This window comes from Podarcis erhardii (genome assembly GCF_964252035.2).
Source record: "Podarcis erhardii genome assembly, chromosome: 17".
In the NCBI taxonomy this organism is placed as follows: Eukaryota; Metazoa; Chordata; class Lepidosauria; order Squamata; family Lacertidae; genus Podarcis; species Podarcis erhardii.
Window position 1 is genome coordinate 8,905,538 of NC_138515.1, and position 20,575 is coordinate 8,926,112.

At 45.8% G+C, this 20,575-nt stretch overlaps 1 protein-coding gene across 7 annotated transcripts in view; it reads left to right on the forward strand.

Moving 5' to 3' along the window:
• PNPLA6 (patatin like domain 6, lysophospholipase) overlaps positions 1–20,575 on the forward strand; it is an 86,155-nt gene continuing 65,580 nt past the window's right edge. For 4 of the 7 annotated variants that reach the window (XM_081844796.1, XM_081844799.1, XM_081844800.1 and 1 more), the window contains exons 1-3: positions 1–65; positions 18,967–19,049; positions 20,134–20,202. In XM_081844796.1, coding sequence (XP_081700922.1) covers positions 19,011–19,049; positions 20,134–20,202 — 108 coding nt within the window. In that variant the 5' untranslated portion in view covers positions 1–65; positions 18,967–19,010. Of the gene's footprint in view, positions 69–7,612; positions 7,634–9,151; positions 9,598–18,966; positions 19,050–20,133; positions 20,203–20,575 lie in introns of those variants that run through there. The other 3 variants (XM_081844802.1, XM_081844798.1, XM_081844797.1) reach the window with 3 other exon arrangements.

A 20,575-nucleotide genomic window follows, 5' to 3' on the forward strand; every position in this document is an offset into this window, starting at 1 on the left:
GAGGCAGAGAGAGAGGCATGGGCTTCAAAGGGCCGCCCTGCAGATCGGAGCCGGCGGCGGCGGCGGCGGCGGCGGGTGAGTCTTGAGCGGGTAACAGCAATGCGAGAGGGCGGGGGAAGGAAAAGAAAGGCTGGAGCCCAGCGCTGGGGTCCCGCTCGGTAACGTGCGAAGACATGAAGAGGCGGCAGTGGAGCCTCTGAGCATGCACAGAGTGCGCGCGCGTATTCCCCGCCACCCGCTCTTCCTTCAGCCAGAAACACCACGTCAAATATTTATTCGCGTGTTTATTGCACTTGTAGCCCAGCTTTTTCTCGGTGTACATACCCCCCCCCCGCCCACAAACGTTCTTAGAAGTTGAAGGGACCCCCAGGGTCATCTAGTCCAACCCCCTTTCGCCCCATCGCTGGAACCCATGACTCAGATCCATAGTCTCGTGCTCTACGGACTGAGCTACCCACCCCCTCCAGATTGAATCCCCGCTACAGCCCTGGGAGGTAGGTTAGGCCGAGAGATGAGGCAGTCAGTGCCTGGGCCAAGGTCACCCCAGGGAACTTCCTGGCCAAGTAGTGGGGATTTGAACCCGGGTCTCTCCCAGGGTCCTAGCCCGAAACTGTAACCCTGAGGCCACGCTGGCCCTTATATCTTGCGCCGAAAGGGGGAGAGACTTTGAGCCTTGGTCCCTCTCCATTTGGGAATTTTTAAAACCCCAGCCAGGCAGCAGCAGGGGGTTGAGGGAAGGCATGGACGAGCCGTCGCTTGGGCAGAAATGGGTGGGTGGACGGGTGGGCAGGGGCATTGCCTGGCATGGAGCCGCAGAGAGAAAGGCTGGGAGCAGGAGTTGTGCTGCAGACATTCAGGCACTGGGATGGAGACTGCCGTGTACCTGGAATCCTGGTTCATTTTGCTGCCCTCGTTTGTGGTCACAGAGCATAGTCTCCCTAAGAGAAACTTGGGCTCTGGGGTCAAAACCTTCCCCAGGCCTGGGTCATGCCAATGGAGCGTTGCTAAGAGATTGAGACCCGCTCTGGGTGAGGCTAAGGCCAGCCGGCCCCCTCCACGGCCTGGCTTGGCTGCTGTTCCCCGGGTGGACCAGGTGCTGCCTGGAGCACAAAGGTGGCACATGCCCTTCTGGAGCTATCAGGTGGGCAGGGGGGCGTAGCTGAAGGCAAAAAAGGTGTGTCAGGAAAGACGGTGCCAAAGAGTCAGTAAGACTCCTGCTGGGCTGGGGGGTCTGATGGCAGAGAGCGGGGCCGGCTGACTGTCCAGATGAGGGCCAGGACAGCTGCTCCCTTCACCCCCCCCATTAAGTGACCCGGGGAGGGGTCCAGCTGACCAATCCCAGCCTGCTGGTGGTCCTGCCCAGTTGGGTTGGTGCCATCCAATGAAGGCAGGGGGTGTTCAGTGGGGCCCTGCACAGGAGCCAATATTTCAAGCAGGCCGCATTGCCTGGCAACCTGGACCCCTTCCAGCAACACGTGCCCAGCCTAGGCTCAAGGTCATCTGTTTATCATCAGATGGGCACGAATTGGCTTTTGTTGGGGGCACAAAAGGGGCAGAGCGTGATGAAATCAGACTGTCCAAACAGGCCGTGAGAGGGTGGTATGTATGCAGTAAGTCAGTAATTTTTAAAACCCCAGCAAAACAGAAGCAGAGGAAGGAGGGAAGGTATGGAAGAGCCATTGCCTAGGCAGAAATGGGGGTGGGTGGGCAGGGGGATTGCCTGGCATGAAGCTGCAGAGAGAAAGGCTGGACCCCACAGCCAGGGAGTAGGAGTGATATAAATGCAGTAAGTAAATATATACTCAGTGTCTTGTTTTCATTGGTAGGAAAATTAACATGCGCTTGCAGGGGAGGCTGGTTCAGATTGAAAACTCATGGAGCTGGCAATTAAACTTTACCCTGAGGACACTGTGGCTCAGCCTTTCGCTCCTCCGAGGGCCATCCTGCTATCAGTCTTGGAGGACTTGCCAAGCAAAAAAAACGGTTTCTCTTTAATCATGCCTTGGGCTCATTAACATTCCACGGCTTTTTAAATGTGTTTGCGTGATGGGGGAGGGGTTACCGGTTGGTCTTTGTTTTGGTTCTTTTTTATTAGGTATTTTTTGTTCTCGCTTTGTATTTTCATGTTGTGAACTGCCCTGTGATCTTCAGATAAAAGGTGATATAACAACAACAACAACAACAACAACAACAACAATAATAATACAGTGGTACCTCGGGTTACATACGCTTCAGGTTACATACGCTTCAGGTTCCAGACTCTGCTAACTCAGAAATAGTACCTCGGGTTAAGAACTTTGCTTCAGGATGAGAACAGAAATCGTGCTCCGGCAGGTGTGGCGGCAGCAGTAGGCCCCATTAGCTAAAGTGGTGCTTCAGGTTAAGAACAGTTTCAGGTTAAGAACAGACCTCCGGAACGAATTAAGTACTTAGCCCGAGGTACCACTGTAGTTATTTGTTGATGATCAGGGGGTATATTATTATTTATTAATTAAATTTCTATAACACCTTTCACCCAAGGATCACAGGGCAGGGTGTGTGTGTGTGTGGGTATTTATATTTATATTTATATTTATATTTATATTTATATTTATATTTATTTATACAACTTTATTACAAGACAGAAAGGCAGGAACTGGGTACCTGTGCTGAATGAGGAGAACTTCCTTGCAGGGGGACCCAGGGGCTATGTGCACAAACTGTCCCCACACTTATCAAGGTTTCCTTCTTTGTGAATGAGATCTAGAAGGCTGCCTTGGGGAATCTTTTTCAGGGATTCCATGCCTCCTTCTGCATACTGTGGTGAAATTGTTGCGGCGCTGGTTCATTATCTGACAGTTGTTTATTCCTAGGGTTGATCCGAAACATTTGCACAAATTGCACTGGCATGCATTTGCTCGTTTTCCACAATTTGTTCCTCTTCCACGAGTCCCAGTGAGGGGCAGTGGCAATAAAGCCTTTTGGTGTTCAAGAGTTTACCAACATGGACTGTACACTTTGAAATGGGCTCTGCCATTATAAGGACAAAAGGGTGTTTTTTCTTTCTTTAAAGAAAGCTGAGATTTCTAGAATCCTTATTTCCATGCCTGACACTACATTATATGATAGATGTTTACGCTCCTGATTATAGAGTTGTAGAGCTGGAAGGGACCCTAAGGGTCATCTAATCCAAATTCAGGACAGGGACCCTGGCAGCTCTCCAACTAATTTAATGAAGCCCTCAGATTAAGGTCAAAAGCACCTTGTGAGCAATCAGTTCCTGAGCATTATATCTCTTCCTTTGCAGTCTTGCCAACTTTTGGACCTTGCCACATTCACTGCCAGTTTGGGGTCCACCTACTAGTGCAGGCATCCCCAACCTTCGGCCCTCCAGATGTTTTAGCGTACAACTCCCATGATCCCTAGCTAACAGGACCAGTGGTCAGGGGTGATGGGAATTGTAGTCCAAAACATCTGGAGGGCCGAAGGTTGGGGATGCCTGTACTAGTGGTATGTACAGCCTCTGCAGGGAGTTGCCCAGGAGGGAATGCAGAAAATGTTGCCTATACTTCAATGAGGGGCAAATGGAGTTCTTCTGCTTGGGAAGGGTAGCCCATCTAGGAGAAGGAAAACTCTGACTCTAAACTTCTGCTGCTTTGTGGGATATCTTCGGGAAAAGAAAAGGAGTAAATTCCTAAACGGCCTCGGTCCAGTATACCTGAAGGAGCGTCTCCACCTCCATCGTTCTGCCGGGACACAGAGGTCCAGCACCGAGGGCCTTCTGGCGGCTCCCTCGCTGCGAGAAGCCAAGTTACAGGGAACCAGGCAGAGGGCCTTCTCAGTAGTGGCACCTGCCCTGTGGAACGCCCTCCCACCAGATGTTAAAGAGAAAAATAACTACCAAACTTTTAGAAGACATCTGAAGGCAGCCCTGTTTAGGGAAGCTTTTAATGTTTAATAGGTTATTGTATTTTAGTGTTTTGTTGGAAGCCGTCCAGAGTGGCTAGGGAAACCCAGCCAGTTGGGCGGAGTATAAATAAATTATTATTATTATTATTATTATTATTATTATTATTATTATTATTATTACTACTACTACTACAAAAAAATTCTGGAGACGGTTGGATAGTGCCTTGTACACCTCCTCCTGGCAACTCCTGCAGCCAGACTGGTGCCAAATGTATTGCTCTGCTTTCCTTTGGACTGGGGGCGGCGGTCTTGTCTGGGCAGCCCAAGACCTCCAAACACACTGCCCAGACTTGCACCCCTTGGAGGTCACTTCAGTGCTTTTAACACAGCGGTTTGGCTTCACCCCCAGAGGCACACTCCATTGTCTCTCGAGACAGACGGTTGCCACCACCTACAAAAGTGGCCTCCCTCCTCTCATGTGAACTTTCTGCACGAAGTAACCTGGGGTTGAGATGATGTTTGTTGGCAGGGATCTCCTGGGGCCTTCCTATCCCAGGAGCTCTTAAGATGTGGTGGCAACCTTCTAGCTCAGGCTTCCTCAAACTCGTCCCTCCAGCTGTTTTTGGCCTACAACTCCCATGATCCTTAGCTAGCAGGACCAGTGGTCAGGGATGATGGGAACTGTAGTCTCCAAACATCTGGAGGGCCGAGTTTCAGGAAGTCTGTCCTAGCTGCCCGTGCTCCTGCTGGTGCATTGTTGCCTAACAGCTTTGACACTCAAAGGAGTGCGAGAGATGGGGTCATTGCAGACTGTGCATCCTCTGGTCCCAATTCTCCCCTTTCCAGTGGGCCCTTTTGCAGGCTCAGAATTTCCAGGCCCCTTCATACATTACAAGAGCCAAGAGACGGACCCGAAAGAATAAACCAAAATCTGTAAAGCTGGGGCCCTCAATCCTCTCTGTGCTTTGGGATTTTAAAAGCTGGCAAGTTTGCACTGATTCCAGCTCACCAGCTTTAGCCCAAGGTTGGTGTTCTCAAGTTCCTCTGATCAGCAAGTGCCGTTTGATAAGCAGGAATTGGCGTCCACAGTGATTGGATTTCTTTGCCAGAGGGTATTTAGGATTCCTTCTGCTTTTGCACAAAAAAAGGAGAAAAATAGCTTTATGACTTCATCCCGGTGTCAGTGTATGGCTGTGCAAGGGAAATTCCTTTCTCTAGCCCAGGGGTCAAGACCCTCAGGCTTTGTGTCCAGTCCTGCGTTAGGGCTTTTCAGGCCAGTCAGCACCAGCCTTGCTTGGGTGCTTTTGCCTGGCTGGAGTGTGTTCTTGTAACTGTGATTGTGCTTCTAGTTTCCTGTATGGAGAAGGGCAGGACAGAGGCCAGTGTGATGAGCAGAGAAACCTCTGACTTTCGTATGGCTAGAATGCAGCTCTTCCTTCACTGGTGAGAGTTCCATCCAGAGTATTGCCTCAGGAGGGAAGGCAGCCCTTAGGCCGGAAGATGTTTCCCTAAGCCTCCTCACATTCAAAGTGCTGGTTTTGGCCTATGAAGCCTTAAATGGCTCAGGACTGCAATACCTCAAGGACCACCTCTTTCCCTAGGAACCTACCCGGACCCTGAGATCAACTTCTGAGGCCCTCCTTTCTGTGCCTCCTCCACAAGAGGTCCGGAGGGTGGCAAAATGAGAACAGGGCCTTCTCTGCAGTGGCTCCCCGTCTGTGAAATGCTCTCCTCAGTGAAGTTTGCCTGGCACCTTCATTATACACCTTTAGGCACCAGGCAAAAACATTCCTTTTTAATCAGGCCTTTGGTTGACCTGATCAACATCCTACACTCTTTTAAAATGCGGCTCTTTTTTTAGGGGGGTGTTATTGAGTTATTGTTTTTATTTTATATAGTGTGATCTTTTCTGTGAACCACCCTGAGACCTCCGGGTATAGGGCAGTATATAAATTCAATCAATAAACAAACAAACAAACAAACAAATCATTATAGACCTTCAGGCGCCCGGCAAAAATGTTCCAGGTATAGGGCGTGGTGACCCACAGAAGCCAAGTGAAAGGCTCTGGCAGGTGCACATGAGGATGTTAGGACATGAGAGCTGCTGTTCCAGGCAAGAACTTACAGAACGAGTAACCCCGAGCTAAGCGCTTGTGAACTCACTTCGCCTCTGCTTTGTTTTGCATATTCAGCAGGCTGTGCGGCAGAGTCAACAAACAAGGTTCTTTGTCTTCCAACACACACCATCTTTCATCTTCCAACACACAACCCAGCAGTAGCAGGGTTTGCTTGTTCCCGCCGGAGAGAGAGAGAGAGGTGTGTGTTGGCTGCACTCCCAAACGCACTTACTAGAGAGTAAGCGCCACTGAACACTGTAGGACTGACTTCTGAGTAAACATGCACTGTTGGCGATGTCCCTGAAGAGGCCAGGTTGACGCAGCCAGGAGTTCTCTGGAAGGATAACTTCCTGAATTGTGTCAACAACCCCTGAGGCTCCCATTTCCTCATCTTCCTTCTTGCTCCCCGCCCTGCTTCAGGAGCATGGCAAGCCACTGAATGCTTGAGAAAGCAAAGCCATGGCCATGGAGATCCCTGTGCATCTTTTGGCTTTTTGCTGTCTGGGTATGGGATTTGTGTGTGTGTGTGTGTGTGTGTGTGTGTGTGTGTGTGTGTTGCGGATGACTCTGGGGTTGCAGCGCTCATCTTGCTTTACTGGCCAAGGGAGCCAATGTTTGTCTGTAGACAGTTTTTCCGGGTCATGTGGCCAGCATGACTAAGCCACTTCTTGCAAAACCAGATCAGCGCACGGAAACGCCGTTTACCTTCCCGCCGGAGCAGTACCTATTTATCTACTTGCACTTTGACATGCTTTCAAACTGCTAGGTTGGCAGGAGCTGGGACCGAACAACGGGAGCTCACCCCATCGCGGGGATTCGAACCGCCGACCTTCCGATCAGCAAGCCCTAGTCTCAGTGGTTTATTGAAACATCCTTAAAATATCAATGACTTCCCCTCTTCGCTTTCCATTTTGTATACTATAAAACCCTGCATATTGTACATAAACCAAACCGTTCAGTACTCCATTTTGACATCCACCCAAACTTATTTACGCTGTTGAGTTTATCTTCATGCTGCCAACGTTTTCAAGTGTGCACAATTTTCCCCCCATATATTCAATAAACATTTTCCAGTCTTAGGCTATGGGCTTCTAATCTGCAGTCAATCGCCGGGCAAAGAAAACAAAACAGCAGAGCTCGATTGTTCCTGGGTCTCCCTCTCAGTGAACTTTTGCCTTTAGCAGAACTGATTGGACGAGCTCCACCCTCGCCCATCCCAGATGAAAAGAGGATGACTGGATAAATGGTTGTGTTTGGCTTCCTCCCAGGACCTCTTAGCTGCCTCTCTGCCTGGCCCTCTGCCAAGTCAGACATTAACACGCTCACTGCAATCCATCAGTTCTTGTCGGTTCCAGGCTTCCTCTTGTTTGTGGCTACAGGGCAGCTGGTGTGTTTGCTCCATTGTTTTCCAAAATGGGTTTCCAGCGTCTTGCCAGATGTGGGTCCTTCTGCCAGGGGTGTGTCCTGTGCCTGCCCCATTGAAGTGAGCAGGATTTGTAACGTTCTAAGCCACAGTAAGGCTCCGCAGCCTTTTAGTATCCCCCCAACTAGTCCTTGAAGCAGTTTGTCTGAGTCTTTGGTTTATTCTTTATCTCTTAGCATGACTGTCCCCTGAACTGGAAGGAGAGGTAAGCGCTGCCAGTGGAGTTGCCTGTCCCCCCCCCCCCCGGCTTTGTTTAATCCTGGTTATTTCTCACCAGGTTCCCCCATACCTTATCCGGGCTTATTTTGCCTCCTGCTAACTGTCAGACTTGGGTGCTGCTGGAGAACCAAGTTGCTTCTCCCAGCCTTCTCCACATCTTCACTTTCCCCTAGAGAGAGGGTGGGAACGGGTATATCTTTGTGTTGTCCCACCTGAATCTGTGATCGGGAGAAAAAGGAGGGAGGGGTGTACTCTGCTGCTTCCTGGCCAGAACAAATAGAGTTCAAATGGCAGGGTGAATGCTTTCTTATTTCACTTCAAATTGAGTTCATGCACTGCGTCTCTAAACTGACCACAAGCCATGTGTGGAAGTCTGCCACGATCTTAGGGAGGCAACTTCTCTTTTATTAATATAATTTTTAATTAAATTTTCTGTTTTACAATTTAGAATATTCATTTAAGCAACCTTAAAATATCGATGATTTCCCTTCATTTCTTTCCATGGTTCATTTTGCATAACATAAATCCCTGCATGTTTTACATAAACGAAACCATTCAGTATTCCATTGTTACATCCATCAAAACTTATTTACACTGTTGAATTTATCTTAATGCTGCCAACATTTTCAAGTGTACACAATTCCCTCCCCATTTATTCAATAAACATTTTCCAGTCTTCTTTAAATGTATGTTCTTCTTGTTCTCTTATTCTATATGTTTAAGTCCGCAAGCTGCACATATTCCATCAGTTTAAGTTGCCATTTTTCTTTAGTTGGGACCTTGCTCGTTTTCCATTTTTGGGCTAATGAAACACGGGCCACAGTAATGGCATACATAAACAAGCTTTTTTGACACATGGGAATAGGGAGACAACCTCTCTGCACTCATTAGCATAGGTGTGTGTCCGCTGTCCAGAAAGAACTTATTGCATCCTGTTTTACACCACTTGTGTTTTTTGCCCATTGCCTGTTTAATCCTGCAATATTACTTTATACTACCAGTCAGCAGTAGCCTCAGTCCTCTGCATTGTATGAGCCCCCACTGTTTTCAGTATGGCTTCCCCCTAGCCAAGCGTTCATAGGCTTGCAGTCTAAATAGCAGTGGCCACATCCATGCTGAGTTAGATTTGTGTTGCTTTTACTATGTGGGTGGGGCGTCATCGAGATTTCTGAAAAAATGAGCTGCTGCTTCTTGTCTGGCCCTCCGTGCCTGCGCTGAGCAAGTCCCAACAAACACCTGAAGGCAAGTTTGAGGATTCCCCATTCCTTAATGGTTATTCTTCCTATAATACGATTGTGGGTGGTTCCTGCACTACAATAGTAATTGTCTCCCACTTGGTGACGTGGTCTATGGAAGCTGCATATTCATGCTTTGACCTTCCGGCAGAAGCTGGGCTCTGTATGAAACCCCTGTTTAGCCCTGCCAGCTGAGGATGTTGTTTTCCTGTTGCCTCATCTGAGCAATGTGGTTTAACCCTTGGCTATTCCTGTGTCTTTCTGCTGCCTGAGGCTAGCGCAGCTACACTCCTTGGAGCTTCTGTCCACCTCCTCTGTCTCTTTTTGAGGCTGGCTCCAGAGGAGAAAAGAGGTTTCTGTGTGTCTTGGAGCAGGAGCAGTCTGCCGATGCTGCAATCCCTGGGCATGAAGCAACTGCACCTCAGGCTCTCGCTATTGTGAAACATGCCAGAAGGAGAACATGACCCTGCTCTTGCGCCGGGAAGCCGGCTAAAGACACAGTGCGCGACTTCTGCTGGTTGGCCGGTTGATCAGGGAAGAGGAGCAAGAATGGACCATTCCTGAAAGCTCAGCTTTAATGCAAAATCTACTGGGGGGGAGGCAAGTTCCCCACAAGTTGTGGTCAGGGGAACTGCCTGAGGAGGTTCTCTTGTAGGCTGGCTGCCTTGTCGAATACCAGCATTTGTTGTTTGTTTGCCTCCACGCCACAGGACAGGTAAGTGCTTTGTGTGTGTGCACCGCATGTGCGCATCATGTTCCCCCAGAGTGGGAGAGCAGGGTTCCTGTGTGACTGCTGAGGAAGGCACACTTGGTGACTATTGATCTCCAGATTCCTGTGGGTCAGTAGACACATGGTGTTGGCTCCCACTGTGCAGCCCTCGCCACCTTGTCTTGTCTTTGTGGCTCTGGGCATTGTCTTATGTGGAGTCGTCTTCTTCTTTGGCGATCCCTCGTAGCCTAGTAAGAGTGTCTTCCATAAACACGGTTTTAACAGTGAGTCTATAAGTGACTGTGGAGGCCAGTTCTGGATCCACATGTCCTTTCACAGTGGGGACATAGGTTTCTGGGCAGGAGTTGATCACAGTGAGGGTTTGCCAAGTGTGGCACATTTCTCCCTTTCGTCCCGAGTTTGAGTGTCTTCAAAGCCCATGACACCTTTGGTAAAGGCTGTTTTCCAGTTGGAGCCCTCGCAGGCCAGTGTTTCGCAGGCCAGTTGTCGGTGTCTATACTACATGTTTTTTAGCTTTGCCTAGAGAGAGTCTTTAAACCTCTTTTGTTGACCACCAGCATTACGCTTTCCACTTTTAAGTTCGGAATAGAGTAGTTGCTTTGGAAGACGATCTACATATATATGTGGCCACTGGTGTTACCTGAGCATTCAGGTGCAGGAGAACTCTGCAAATGGCAAATCCTCACCTTCACTGAGAAGGGCTTTAATACATTTGGAAGGGATTAGGTATCTGAAGAAGTGTGCGTGCATACGAAAGCTCATACCAATAACAAACTTAGTTGGTCTCTAAGGTGCTACTGGAAGGAATTTTTTTATTAGGTTTCATCTTGTTCATCTCCGTCTGGTCCAGGCCTACCGCCAACCAGTTCAAAACTTCTCCTGCCTCTTGGAGTTCAGAAGTTGGAAGCAAGAGGGTGGGTGCTCGGTGCTCGGTGTCAGTCATACGCATCGTCCTGGGGGGGATGGGAGTTGCCTTTCCAGCCACATTCTGGGTCCCAGAATTTTAACGTAGACCAGGGGCCGGGAACACTGGCATTCCCGATGCCATGAGTTGCCACCTGACATCAGCCCCAGCCAGCATGGTCAATGGCTAAGGATGGTGGAGGTTCAAGCCCGCAGGTTCTTCATCCCGACATAGGGATTGAAAAGCACAGGACCTGAGATGAAATCTTGTGGCTCCCTCTAACCCAACAGCTATGGAGCAGAGCAGCAGCCTTTCGGCATCAGCTTCTGGAATCTACACTGGGTACCTTCGGAGCCACTTCAAAATGGTAGACTCCAGCCCCATACCTGAGGTCATTGGGATCAAAAGCCACCAAGCGGTCCAGGAGTATCCTGCTTTTTGCGTATTATCTGCACATGGCCTGTTTTGTCATTGCATTTTGAGTGGCAAGTTTTTATTTATACTTTTCAGTTTTATACAATTTCATTAGTTTTACAATCAATTTAACATTTCAAAGTTTGACTTCCTTCCCCCTCTTTCTGCAGTTCCTTAAATTATTTTTTAATATCTTCTGCATATCCAAATTCATTTAATTTGCTCATTTATTCATCTATTTTAAATATATACTCTTATAAAACTGCAGGTTGTTACAATAATCCTGCCAATGTTCTTATCTGTTTACAATTTATCTGTAAATATTCAATAAACCATTTCCATTCTTTTATAAGAAGCTTGTTATCTTGATTTCTTATTGTTCCAGTAAGTTTCATCATTTCCACATATTGCCTAAGTTTCTGTATCCATTCTTCCTTTACTGGGACTTCTGCTTCTTTCCACTTTGGGGCAAGTAGCATTCTTGCTGCTGTAGTAGCATACGTAAATAAATTTCTGTACAGTGGTGCCCCGCAAGACGAATGCCTCGCAAGACGGAAAACTCGCTAGACAAAAGAGTTTTCCGTTTTGGAGGTGCTTCGCAAAACGAATTTCCTATGGGCTTGCTTCGCAAGACGAAAATGTCTTGTGAGTTCCTGCGGGTTTCCCCCCCCCTTTCCCCCCCTTTTTCTAAGCCGCTTATCCGCTAAGCCGCTAAAAGCCGCTAAACCGCTAATAGCGCTAATCCGCTAAGCCGTCAATGGGCTTGCTTCGCAAGACGAACAAGCCGCTAGACGAAGAGAATCGCGGAACGGATTCTTTTCGTCTTGCGAGGTACCACTGTACAATTTATTTTTATTTTTTTCATCATTCTTTTTATTGATTAATTCCATAAAGGAAAATGAAAACTAACACACATACAAGAAAGTCAAAATATAAAAAATAAAAAGAGAAGAAATACAGAAAAAAGGAAAATAAGAGATACACAAACTTATAATTTTCCCATCAATATTGTTACATAGCCATCCCTTTCGAGACTTCCTTCAGCTTGTCCATAAATCATTCGAAGCGATAATTAAGATCACGCGTTTCTCTGCTTATATTGTCATTGTACCTATCCCTGTCTCCTATTTGCTTTGCACAATAACTCATAGTCTTTCACAGTGCGTCTCTGAATCCCTTTAGCGTTGTTTGTCCCTCACTAATACATTCCAGATAATCTACATACTTTCCCCAATCCTTGATGAACACTTGGTCTCTTATATACCTAATTTTTCCTGTTAATTTGTCCAGCTCTGCGTAGTCCAACAGCTTAGATCTCCACTCCTCCACCATTGGTATTTCCTGCTGTTTCCACTTTTGGGCTAATACTACCCTTGCTGCTGTTACTGCATAATATACTATTCTACGATCTTCCTTTTTTATCTCTTGCCCTAATATCCCTAACAGGAAAATTTCTGATTTCTTTCTGAACATATATTTTAAGATCTTCTTTAATTCAATATATATTTTCTCCCAGAACTGTTTCACCCTTCCACACTCCCACCACACATGGTAGAAGGAGCCCTCCTCATCTTTACATTTCCAACACTTTTTGTCCACCTTGTACATTTTTGATAATTTCATAGGCGTTAAATACCACCTATAAAACATCTTCATGACATTTTCCTTTATCGTTATACACGCCGTAAAATTTAGCCCATCCTTCCAAAGTTTTTCCCAATCTTCAAATTGTATGCTATGACCTACATCCCTTGCCCAGCGGATCATCACTGATTTGACTTCCTCATCGCCTAGGTTCCAGTCTAGCAGCATCCTATACATCTTAGATATAATTTTCACTTCATTATTTATTATCTCCGTCTGGAATTTGGAATCTCTTTCTGCATAACCTCTTTCTTTAATATCTTTACTAAACATCTGATTCACCTGGAGATGGTGTAGCCAGTCATAGACATACTCCTTTACTTGCTCATACGGTTTTAGCTTCCATTTCCCATCAACCTTAGTTAGCAACTGGCTATATGTTGCCCAGTTGCTTCTCATATTAATAGCCTTTATGCTCATTACTTCAAGAGGTGATAGCCAATGTGGTGTTTTCGGCTCTAACAGATTTTTGTATTTTTCCCATATTTCAATTAGCGGGCCTCTAAAAATATGATTTTCAAATCCTTTATGTACTTTCCTTTTGTTCTTCCATAAATAGGCATGCCAGCCGAATCTATTGTCGAAGCCCTCTAAATCGAGTAGCTCCGTGTTCGCCAACTTTACCCATTCTTTTATCCAGCAGAGGCATGAAGCCTCGTAATATAGTTTTAAATCTGGCAGGGCAAAGCCCCCCTTTCCTTTATATCTGTCAACAATTTGAACTGAATTCTAGGTTTTTTGCCCTGCCATATGTATCTTGAAAGTATTCTTTGCCAATCTTTAAAGATTCGGCTCCCCTTAATTATAGGGATGGTCTGGAATAGGAACATTAGTCTTGATAAAACATTCATCTTGATTGTATTAATCCTTCCCCAGAATGACAGTTTCAGCCCTCCCCATTTTTCCAAATCTTTCCTTATTTCCTTCCACATCGGCTCATAGTTGTTTTTATATAAGTCTATATTTTTAGGTGTTAGCCAAATACCAAGATATTTGACTTTTTTGACTATCTCTATCTGTGATTGCTGTTGGATTATTTCTATTGTTTTTGGGTCCACATTTTTACGTATCATTTTCGTTTTTGTCTTATTTAATTTAAAGCCTGCTACTTCTCCAAAGTCTTCTATTTCCTTTAATATTTCTTCTATTGCAGTTGTTGGTTCTTCTGTCATTATTACTACATCGTCAGCAAAGGCTTTGGTCTTATACACATTCTGTCCTAATGATACTCCATTTATTTTTCCATTTTGTCTTATTGAATTCAAGAGTACTTCTAAAACTATTATAAATAGTAGCGGGGAAAGTGGGCAACCCTGTCTTGTGCCTTTCTGTATCTTTATCTCTTCTGTCACCGTACTATTTATAATCAGTTTGGCCTTCTGCTCTGTGTATATTGCTTTTACCCCATTGAAGAAATCATTGCCCACATCCATATGCTCCAGGTTTTTCAGCATAAAGTCCCATATCACATTATCGAATGCCTTCTCAGCATCCACGAACATCATAATAACTTGTTTGTCAATCCTAACAGATAGATATTCTAACATATTAATTATGCTTCTTGTGTTGTCTCTCATCTGCCGACCTGGCAGGAATCCCGCCTGGTCCTTATGAATAATTTCTGATAACAAATTCTTCAACCTTCTTGCAAGGATTCCTGCAAATATTTTATAGTCTGTATTTAACAGTGAAATTGGTCTATAATTTTTGACTTGAGTTGAATCTGCATCTTGTTTGGGGATAAGCGTAATATATGCCTCCTTCCAAGTCTCAGGGATTTCTCCTTTCTTTAAGATGTTATTCATAGTCTCCTTCAGGGGTCCCACTAAGATAGATTTCATCTCTTTATAATAACCAGCAGTGAATCCATCAGGACCTGGTGCTTTGCCCCTCTTTAAATCTTTAATTATTTCCTCTATCTCCTCATTTACAATTGGTATATTCAATCTTTGTTTATCCTCTGTTGAGATTTTCTGCACCTTTTTATCCTTCAAAAATCTTTCTATTCTCCTTAAACCAACTCTCTCTTTATCCTTATACAGACTTCTATAATAGTTGACAAACTCACTCCTAATTCCTTTGGGATCTGTTCTTTCTCCCCCCCCCCCCACTATTATTTTGTTTATTGTACCTTGTTCCTTCCTTTTTTTGATTTGCCAGGCGAGCCATTTACCTGGTTTGTTTGAAAATTCAAAATTTTTTTGTCTCAATTTTTTGATGTTCCACTCCACCTCTCTGTTTATTATAGTAGCAAACTGAGTTTGTAGCATTTTTATACTTTCTTTTGCCTTTTGGCAATTAGGTTTTTGAGATAGTTTTTGTTCGTTTACCATTATCTGTTTTAGAATTTCCTCTTTATTTTTCTCTCTATTCCTGTTTTTAATTGCATTCTGCATGCAGAATTCAACAGACCACTGTACAATTTAGGTAGCTTTGTCCATAAAAATACCAAAAGAAAGATTTCTGGGTTTTTTGGGGGTTTAAATAAAACTTATCCTTTTCAATTCATTGTATATCATTTCCCAGGAAATGGGAAATTGAGTGGCAAGGACTCTGTTTGGTCATGTTGCTAGTGTGAAAGGAATGAGATGCTGGTGACAATTGAAATTTTAAAAATGTGAAATGGTGTTTCAGCTTTGAGAGGCCTCTCTTCCCGGTTCTTCCTCCTCAGTAGCCTCAGAATGGGAAGGAAGGGAACTGTCTTTCATAATAATATAATAATAATTTATTATTTATACCCCGCCCATCTGGCTGGGCTTCCCCAGCCACTCTGGAAAGCTTCCAACAAAATATTAAAATACAGTAATGCATCAAACATTAAAAGCTTCCCTAAACAGGACTGCCTTCAGATGTCTTTTTAAAGTCTGGTAGTTGTTGTTCTCTTTGACATCTGGTGGGAGGGCGTTCCACAGGGCGGGCGCCACTACCGAGAAGGCCCTCTGCCTGGTTCCCTGTAACTTAGCTTCTCGCAGTGGGGGAACCGCAAGAAGGCCCTCAGCGCTGGACATCACATTCTGGATTAGTTGTAGTTTCTGGGTCACCTTCAAACGTAGCCCCGCGTGAGACCTCTACCACATGTGGTGGACCTGTGGTAAAGTGAAGGGCTTCTGGAATTAATTTACAATGAACTTAAAAAAGTTTTCAAGTACACTTTCCCATAACCCCCCGAAGCCTTTCTATTGGAATTGATAGGGAAGGAAATCAAAAAGAAAGATAAAAACCTTTTTCTGTATGCCACGACGGCAGCAAGAACTATGCCGGCCCAGAATTGGAAAACATATGTAATACCTACTACAGTGGTGCCCCGTAAGACGAACGCCTCGCAAGACGGAAAACCCGCTAGACGAAAGGGTTTTCCGTTTTGGAGGCGCTTCACAAAACGAATTTCCCTATGGGCTTGTTTCGCAAGACGAAAATGTCTTGCGAGTTCCTGCGGGGTTTTTTCCCTTTTCCCCCCTTTTCCTAAGCCCTAAGCCGCTTATCAGCTGATCCGCTGATAAGCCGCTTATCAGCTGATCCGCTAAAAGCCGCTAAACCGCTAATAGCGCTAATCTGCTAAGCTGTCAATGGGCTTGCTTCGCAAGACGAAAAAACCGCTATACGAAGAGCCTCACGGAACGGATTAATTTCGTCTTGCGAGGCACCACTGTATTATGGAATGGCAGGTTAAAATGATGAATTTCGCAGAACTGGTCAGATTATCAGGGAAAATACGAGATCAGGATGAACAGAAGTTTTATGAAAGTTGGAGTAAATATTTGGTGTATATAAGAGACAATTGTAAAAGTCAACCAGATAAACAAACAGAATACGCGGTGTAAGAAAATGTATGATACTTACCGAAGGGGTGGAGGGAAGTCTGAAGCTCGGCAGAGCCAAAGATATATGTGAAATTTATTTGTATAATGAATGTATGTTTAATGAAAATCAATAAAAATTTATTGCCAAACGTAGCCCCACGTAGAGCGCTTGGCAATAGTCCAAGCGGGAGATAACCAGAGCATGCACCACTCCGGTGAGACAGTCTTCAGGCAGGTAGGGTCTCAGCCTGCGTACCAGGTGGAGCTGGTAGACAGCTGCCCTGGATACAGAACTGACCTGCACCTCCATGGACAGCTGTGAGTCCAAAATGACTCCCAGGCTGCGCCTCTGGTCCTTCAGGGGCACAGTTACCCCATTCAGGACCAGGGAGTCCTCCACACCCGCCCACTTCCTGTTCCCTCAAAAACAGTACTTCTGTCTTGTCAGGATTCAACCTCAATCTGTTAGCTGCCATCCATCCTCCAACCGCCTCCAGACACTCTGACTTCCTTCACCTGCTGCCCACACTCCTCTCCTCTCCTGAGCGATGGACCTGATTCTCCCCAGGCCAGACCTTCCCTGTCTGAATAATGCCTGACAGGCAGTTCTCCCTCCACCTCTCTTGCTTTGTTATTAATTTTGAGGCATCTGGAGCTCCCCTTTCCAGCTGCTCCATCCCTGTCATTTGGAGAGCTCTTCCTGCTCCCTCTAGCACTGGCCCAGCTAGCACTGCAAATGGTCCTGTGGCAAAGTTTGGCTGTTCTTTACTCACACACCTGCTGGCTGGTTTGAGGGTGGAGGATCCCAGGCAGTGGGTGATAATTAAATAAATGTGCCCCAAAGAATTTGGGAATTATGGAGACAGAACTATCTAAATTGTACAGTAATACCTCCGCGAACGGGCCGCGGGTGGCGCTGTGGGTTAAACCACAGAGCCTAGGACTTGCCGATCAGAAGGTTGGCAGTTCGATTCCCCTTGACGGGGTGAGCTCCCTTTGCTCGGTCCCTGCTCCTGCCAACCTAGCAGTTCGAAAGCAAATCAAAGTGCAAGTAGATAAATAGGTACTGCTCCGGAGGGAAGGTAAACGGCATTTCCGTGCGCTGCTGGTTTGCCAGAAGCAGCTTAGTCATGCTGGCCACATGACCCAGAAGCTGTACGCTGGCTCCCTCGGCCAATAAAGCGAGATGAGCGCCGCAACTCCAGAGTCGGTCACGACTGGACCTAATGGTCAGGAGTACCTTTACCTTTTACCTTTTACCTCCGCTAACATCCGCCTTATCTAACGTCCATTCCGGCGAACGTCCGCAGCAAACCCGGAAGTACTGGAATGGGTTACTTCCAGGTTTGCCGCATGTGTAGAAGCGCTAAATCGCGCTACGTGCACGTGCGCAGGCATGGCGCTTTGCCCTGCATCCTTTTCAGCTAGCGGCCGGGGCTCCGGAATGGATCCTGGCCGCAAAACGAGGTACGACTGTATAGAAATTTATTTATGTATACTACTGCAGCGACAAGAATGCTACTTGCCCAAAAGTGGAAAGAAGCAGAAGTCCCAGCAAAGGAAGAATGGATATGAAAACTTGTGGAATATGCAGAAATGGCGAAACTTACCAGAAGAGTAAGAAATCCAGACAACAAACCTTTTGTAAAAGAATGGAAATGGTTTATTGAATATCTACAGATCAATTGCAAACAGATAAGAACATTGGCAGGATTAATGTAATAACCTGCAGTTTTATATGAGTATATATTTGCAATAGATAAATAAGCAGAAGATATTGAAAAAATAAATTTAAGGAACTGCAGAAGAGAGGGGGAAGGAAGTCAAATTTTGAAATGTTAACTTGATTGTAAAACTAATGAAATGTATAAATTTGAAAAATATAAATAAAAAACCTTTTTTAAAAAATATAAATGTGTGAGCGGAAGAACTTCCACCCGTGCCACAGGACTCTCACTCCAAACCCTGCCCCTCTGTTATGTGCTCAAATCTTCTCCAGAGAGATTTGGGGGAGCACAGGAGATGGGAGGATCAGGGGAAAGTCTCATAGTACAAGCAGTTTTTCCACTTGTGCAAATGCTTCTTGGTGCTATGTTGAACACAGCCCAATGTTCCATAAAGAACAAATATTTTTGTAAATGATATTTCAATACTTCTTTGGCAAGGCATGCTTGCAGATCATTCAGAGGTTCATCATGCTCCCTATGAAACCATTCTTCTCTTAACGTAGAAAAACGACTCATCTTTTTCTCGTGAAAAGTTGGAGGTCATGAAACCAATTTTTTTACATATGTGTCGCCCATCATGTCCCACAGGCTAGACAGAATATTGGCAACCTAAAATCAAGCCATATCCTTCTCTTGAAAGATCCCAGCCTAGAGGTTTGTAAAATAATGTCTTGGATGAATGAGGGTGTACAGAGGCTCTTACTCCCTGGAAAACCATAGTGGTGTCTGCCGTAGAACCACCACTATTGACAGGCCCACCTCGATTCCTCTCCCACTAACCGTACACGACTTCAAGCCCAGTTACATGAAAAACACACATTTTATATTGTCCTGGGTGCTATATAAAATTTCTCTCTTGTATGCAGGGTCCTTAATGCACTGGGCCTGGAAGCGACATCGATAGCCGTCATGGGGCAGAGTGAATCAGAGCCACAGGAGGAGCAAGAGGTAACGCCAAGAACGGGCTAGAGCTGTTCTGCTTTCCCACCTGCAATTAGCCCATCCATCCTTTTTGCAGCTTTCCTTTATCCCTGTTAAGTTTCTGTTGCCGTACAGAGAAACAGCTTTGCTTCTAGACGGAGACGTTATTTTTGCTTGTTGGTTGGCTCTGTTCTTTGAAGGCCTTGGGAATTAATGGGACCCTAGTTAATTAATTAATGGGATGCGGTTGGCACTGTGTGTTAAACCACAGAGCCTAGGGCTTGCTGATCAGAAGGTTGGTGGTTCGAATCCCTGCGACAGGGTGAGCTCCCGTTGCTTGGTCCCTGCTCCTGCCAACCTAGCAGTTCAAAAGCACACCAGTGCAAGTAGATAAATAGGTACCGCTCCGGCAGGAAGGTAAACAGCATTTCTGTGCGCTGCTGTCGTTCACCAGAAGTGGCTTAGTCATGCTGGCCACATGACCCAGAAGCTGTACGCCAGCTCCCTCGGCCAGTAAAGCGAGATGAGTGCCGCAACCCCAGAGTCGTCCGTATCTGGACCTAACCGTCAGGGGTCCCTTTACCTTTTAGTTGCTGTCAAAGGAACATTTCTTGTGTGAGCTGAATGGAAACTTGGGCATGACTGCTTGAAACATAATCTTTTTTATATAATAATTTTTATTAGTTTTCAATTATAGTCCAATAATAGCCTCATTATAACAATGCCAAATTATAATACAGTTACTAATACCAATCATTCAAATACCAAATTATATAATTTAGATGGCCCCCCACGTGCTAGAACTGATGGTGTGATGATTTTCTTTATTTCTGCGTTCCAAAATCTTAGAAAATTTCTGTTACATTCCAGTCAAAATAATAATTCCATATACAGCAGCTGCAATATTAATAACATATTTGTGTTCACACATTAAATGATTTATGAAGCTACAAGTGAGGCACTCTTAACTATATCCTTGAAACACCCGCCACAACCTGGCCTATACCCACTGCCCCAGGAAGCCCTCTAATCTCTTTCCCCCTCCTCTGCGTTGGAGTCCTCCATCCTTGATCCTGCCCTTCAGTGTCTGCTGTGTTCTCTCCCACTGCAGGATGCAACCCTGACCGCTGTACTTTCCAACGTCAAGCTCTTTGTGGCAGATCAGCTGCAGGCCAGCATGGTGAGTAGAAAGGGGACAGAGACCACTTTTGGGGGTCTGCCTCAGGGAGATATGCGATGGGTGCTGCCACCTGTGGCACACCTGTACAAAACCACCTCCTAGCAGAGACACCAGGAAAGCTAGGTCTGTGTTTCCTGCTGCCAGGGACAGACACCTCTTTGCATGGGTGTCAAACTAAGTGGGGAAGGACACACACTGCTAGAGGATGGGTTGTGTAATTCTGAGGAAAGGGATCTGTTTCTTCAGTCCTTCGGAAAGCAGATTCCGGGCTTCACCTCCCCACCTTATAAGGTGGATGTGGGAACTGTCACCATATTTGCTCTTGCACGATAAAAGCAAAGTGCCATGCCTTTGTTTGCTTGTTTTATCTTCT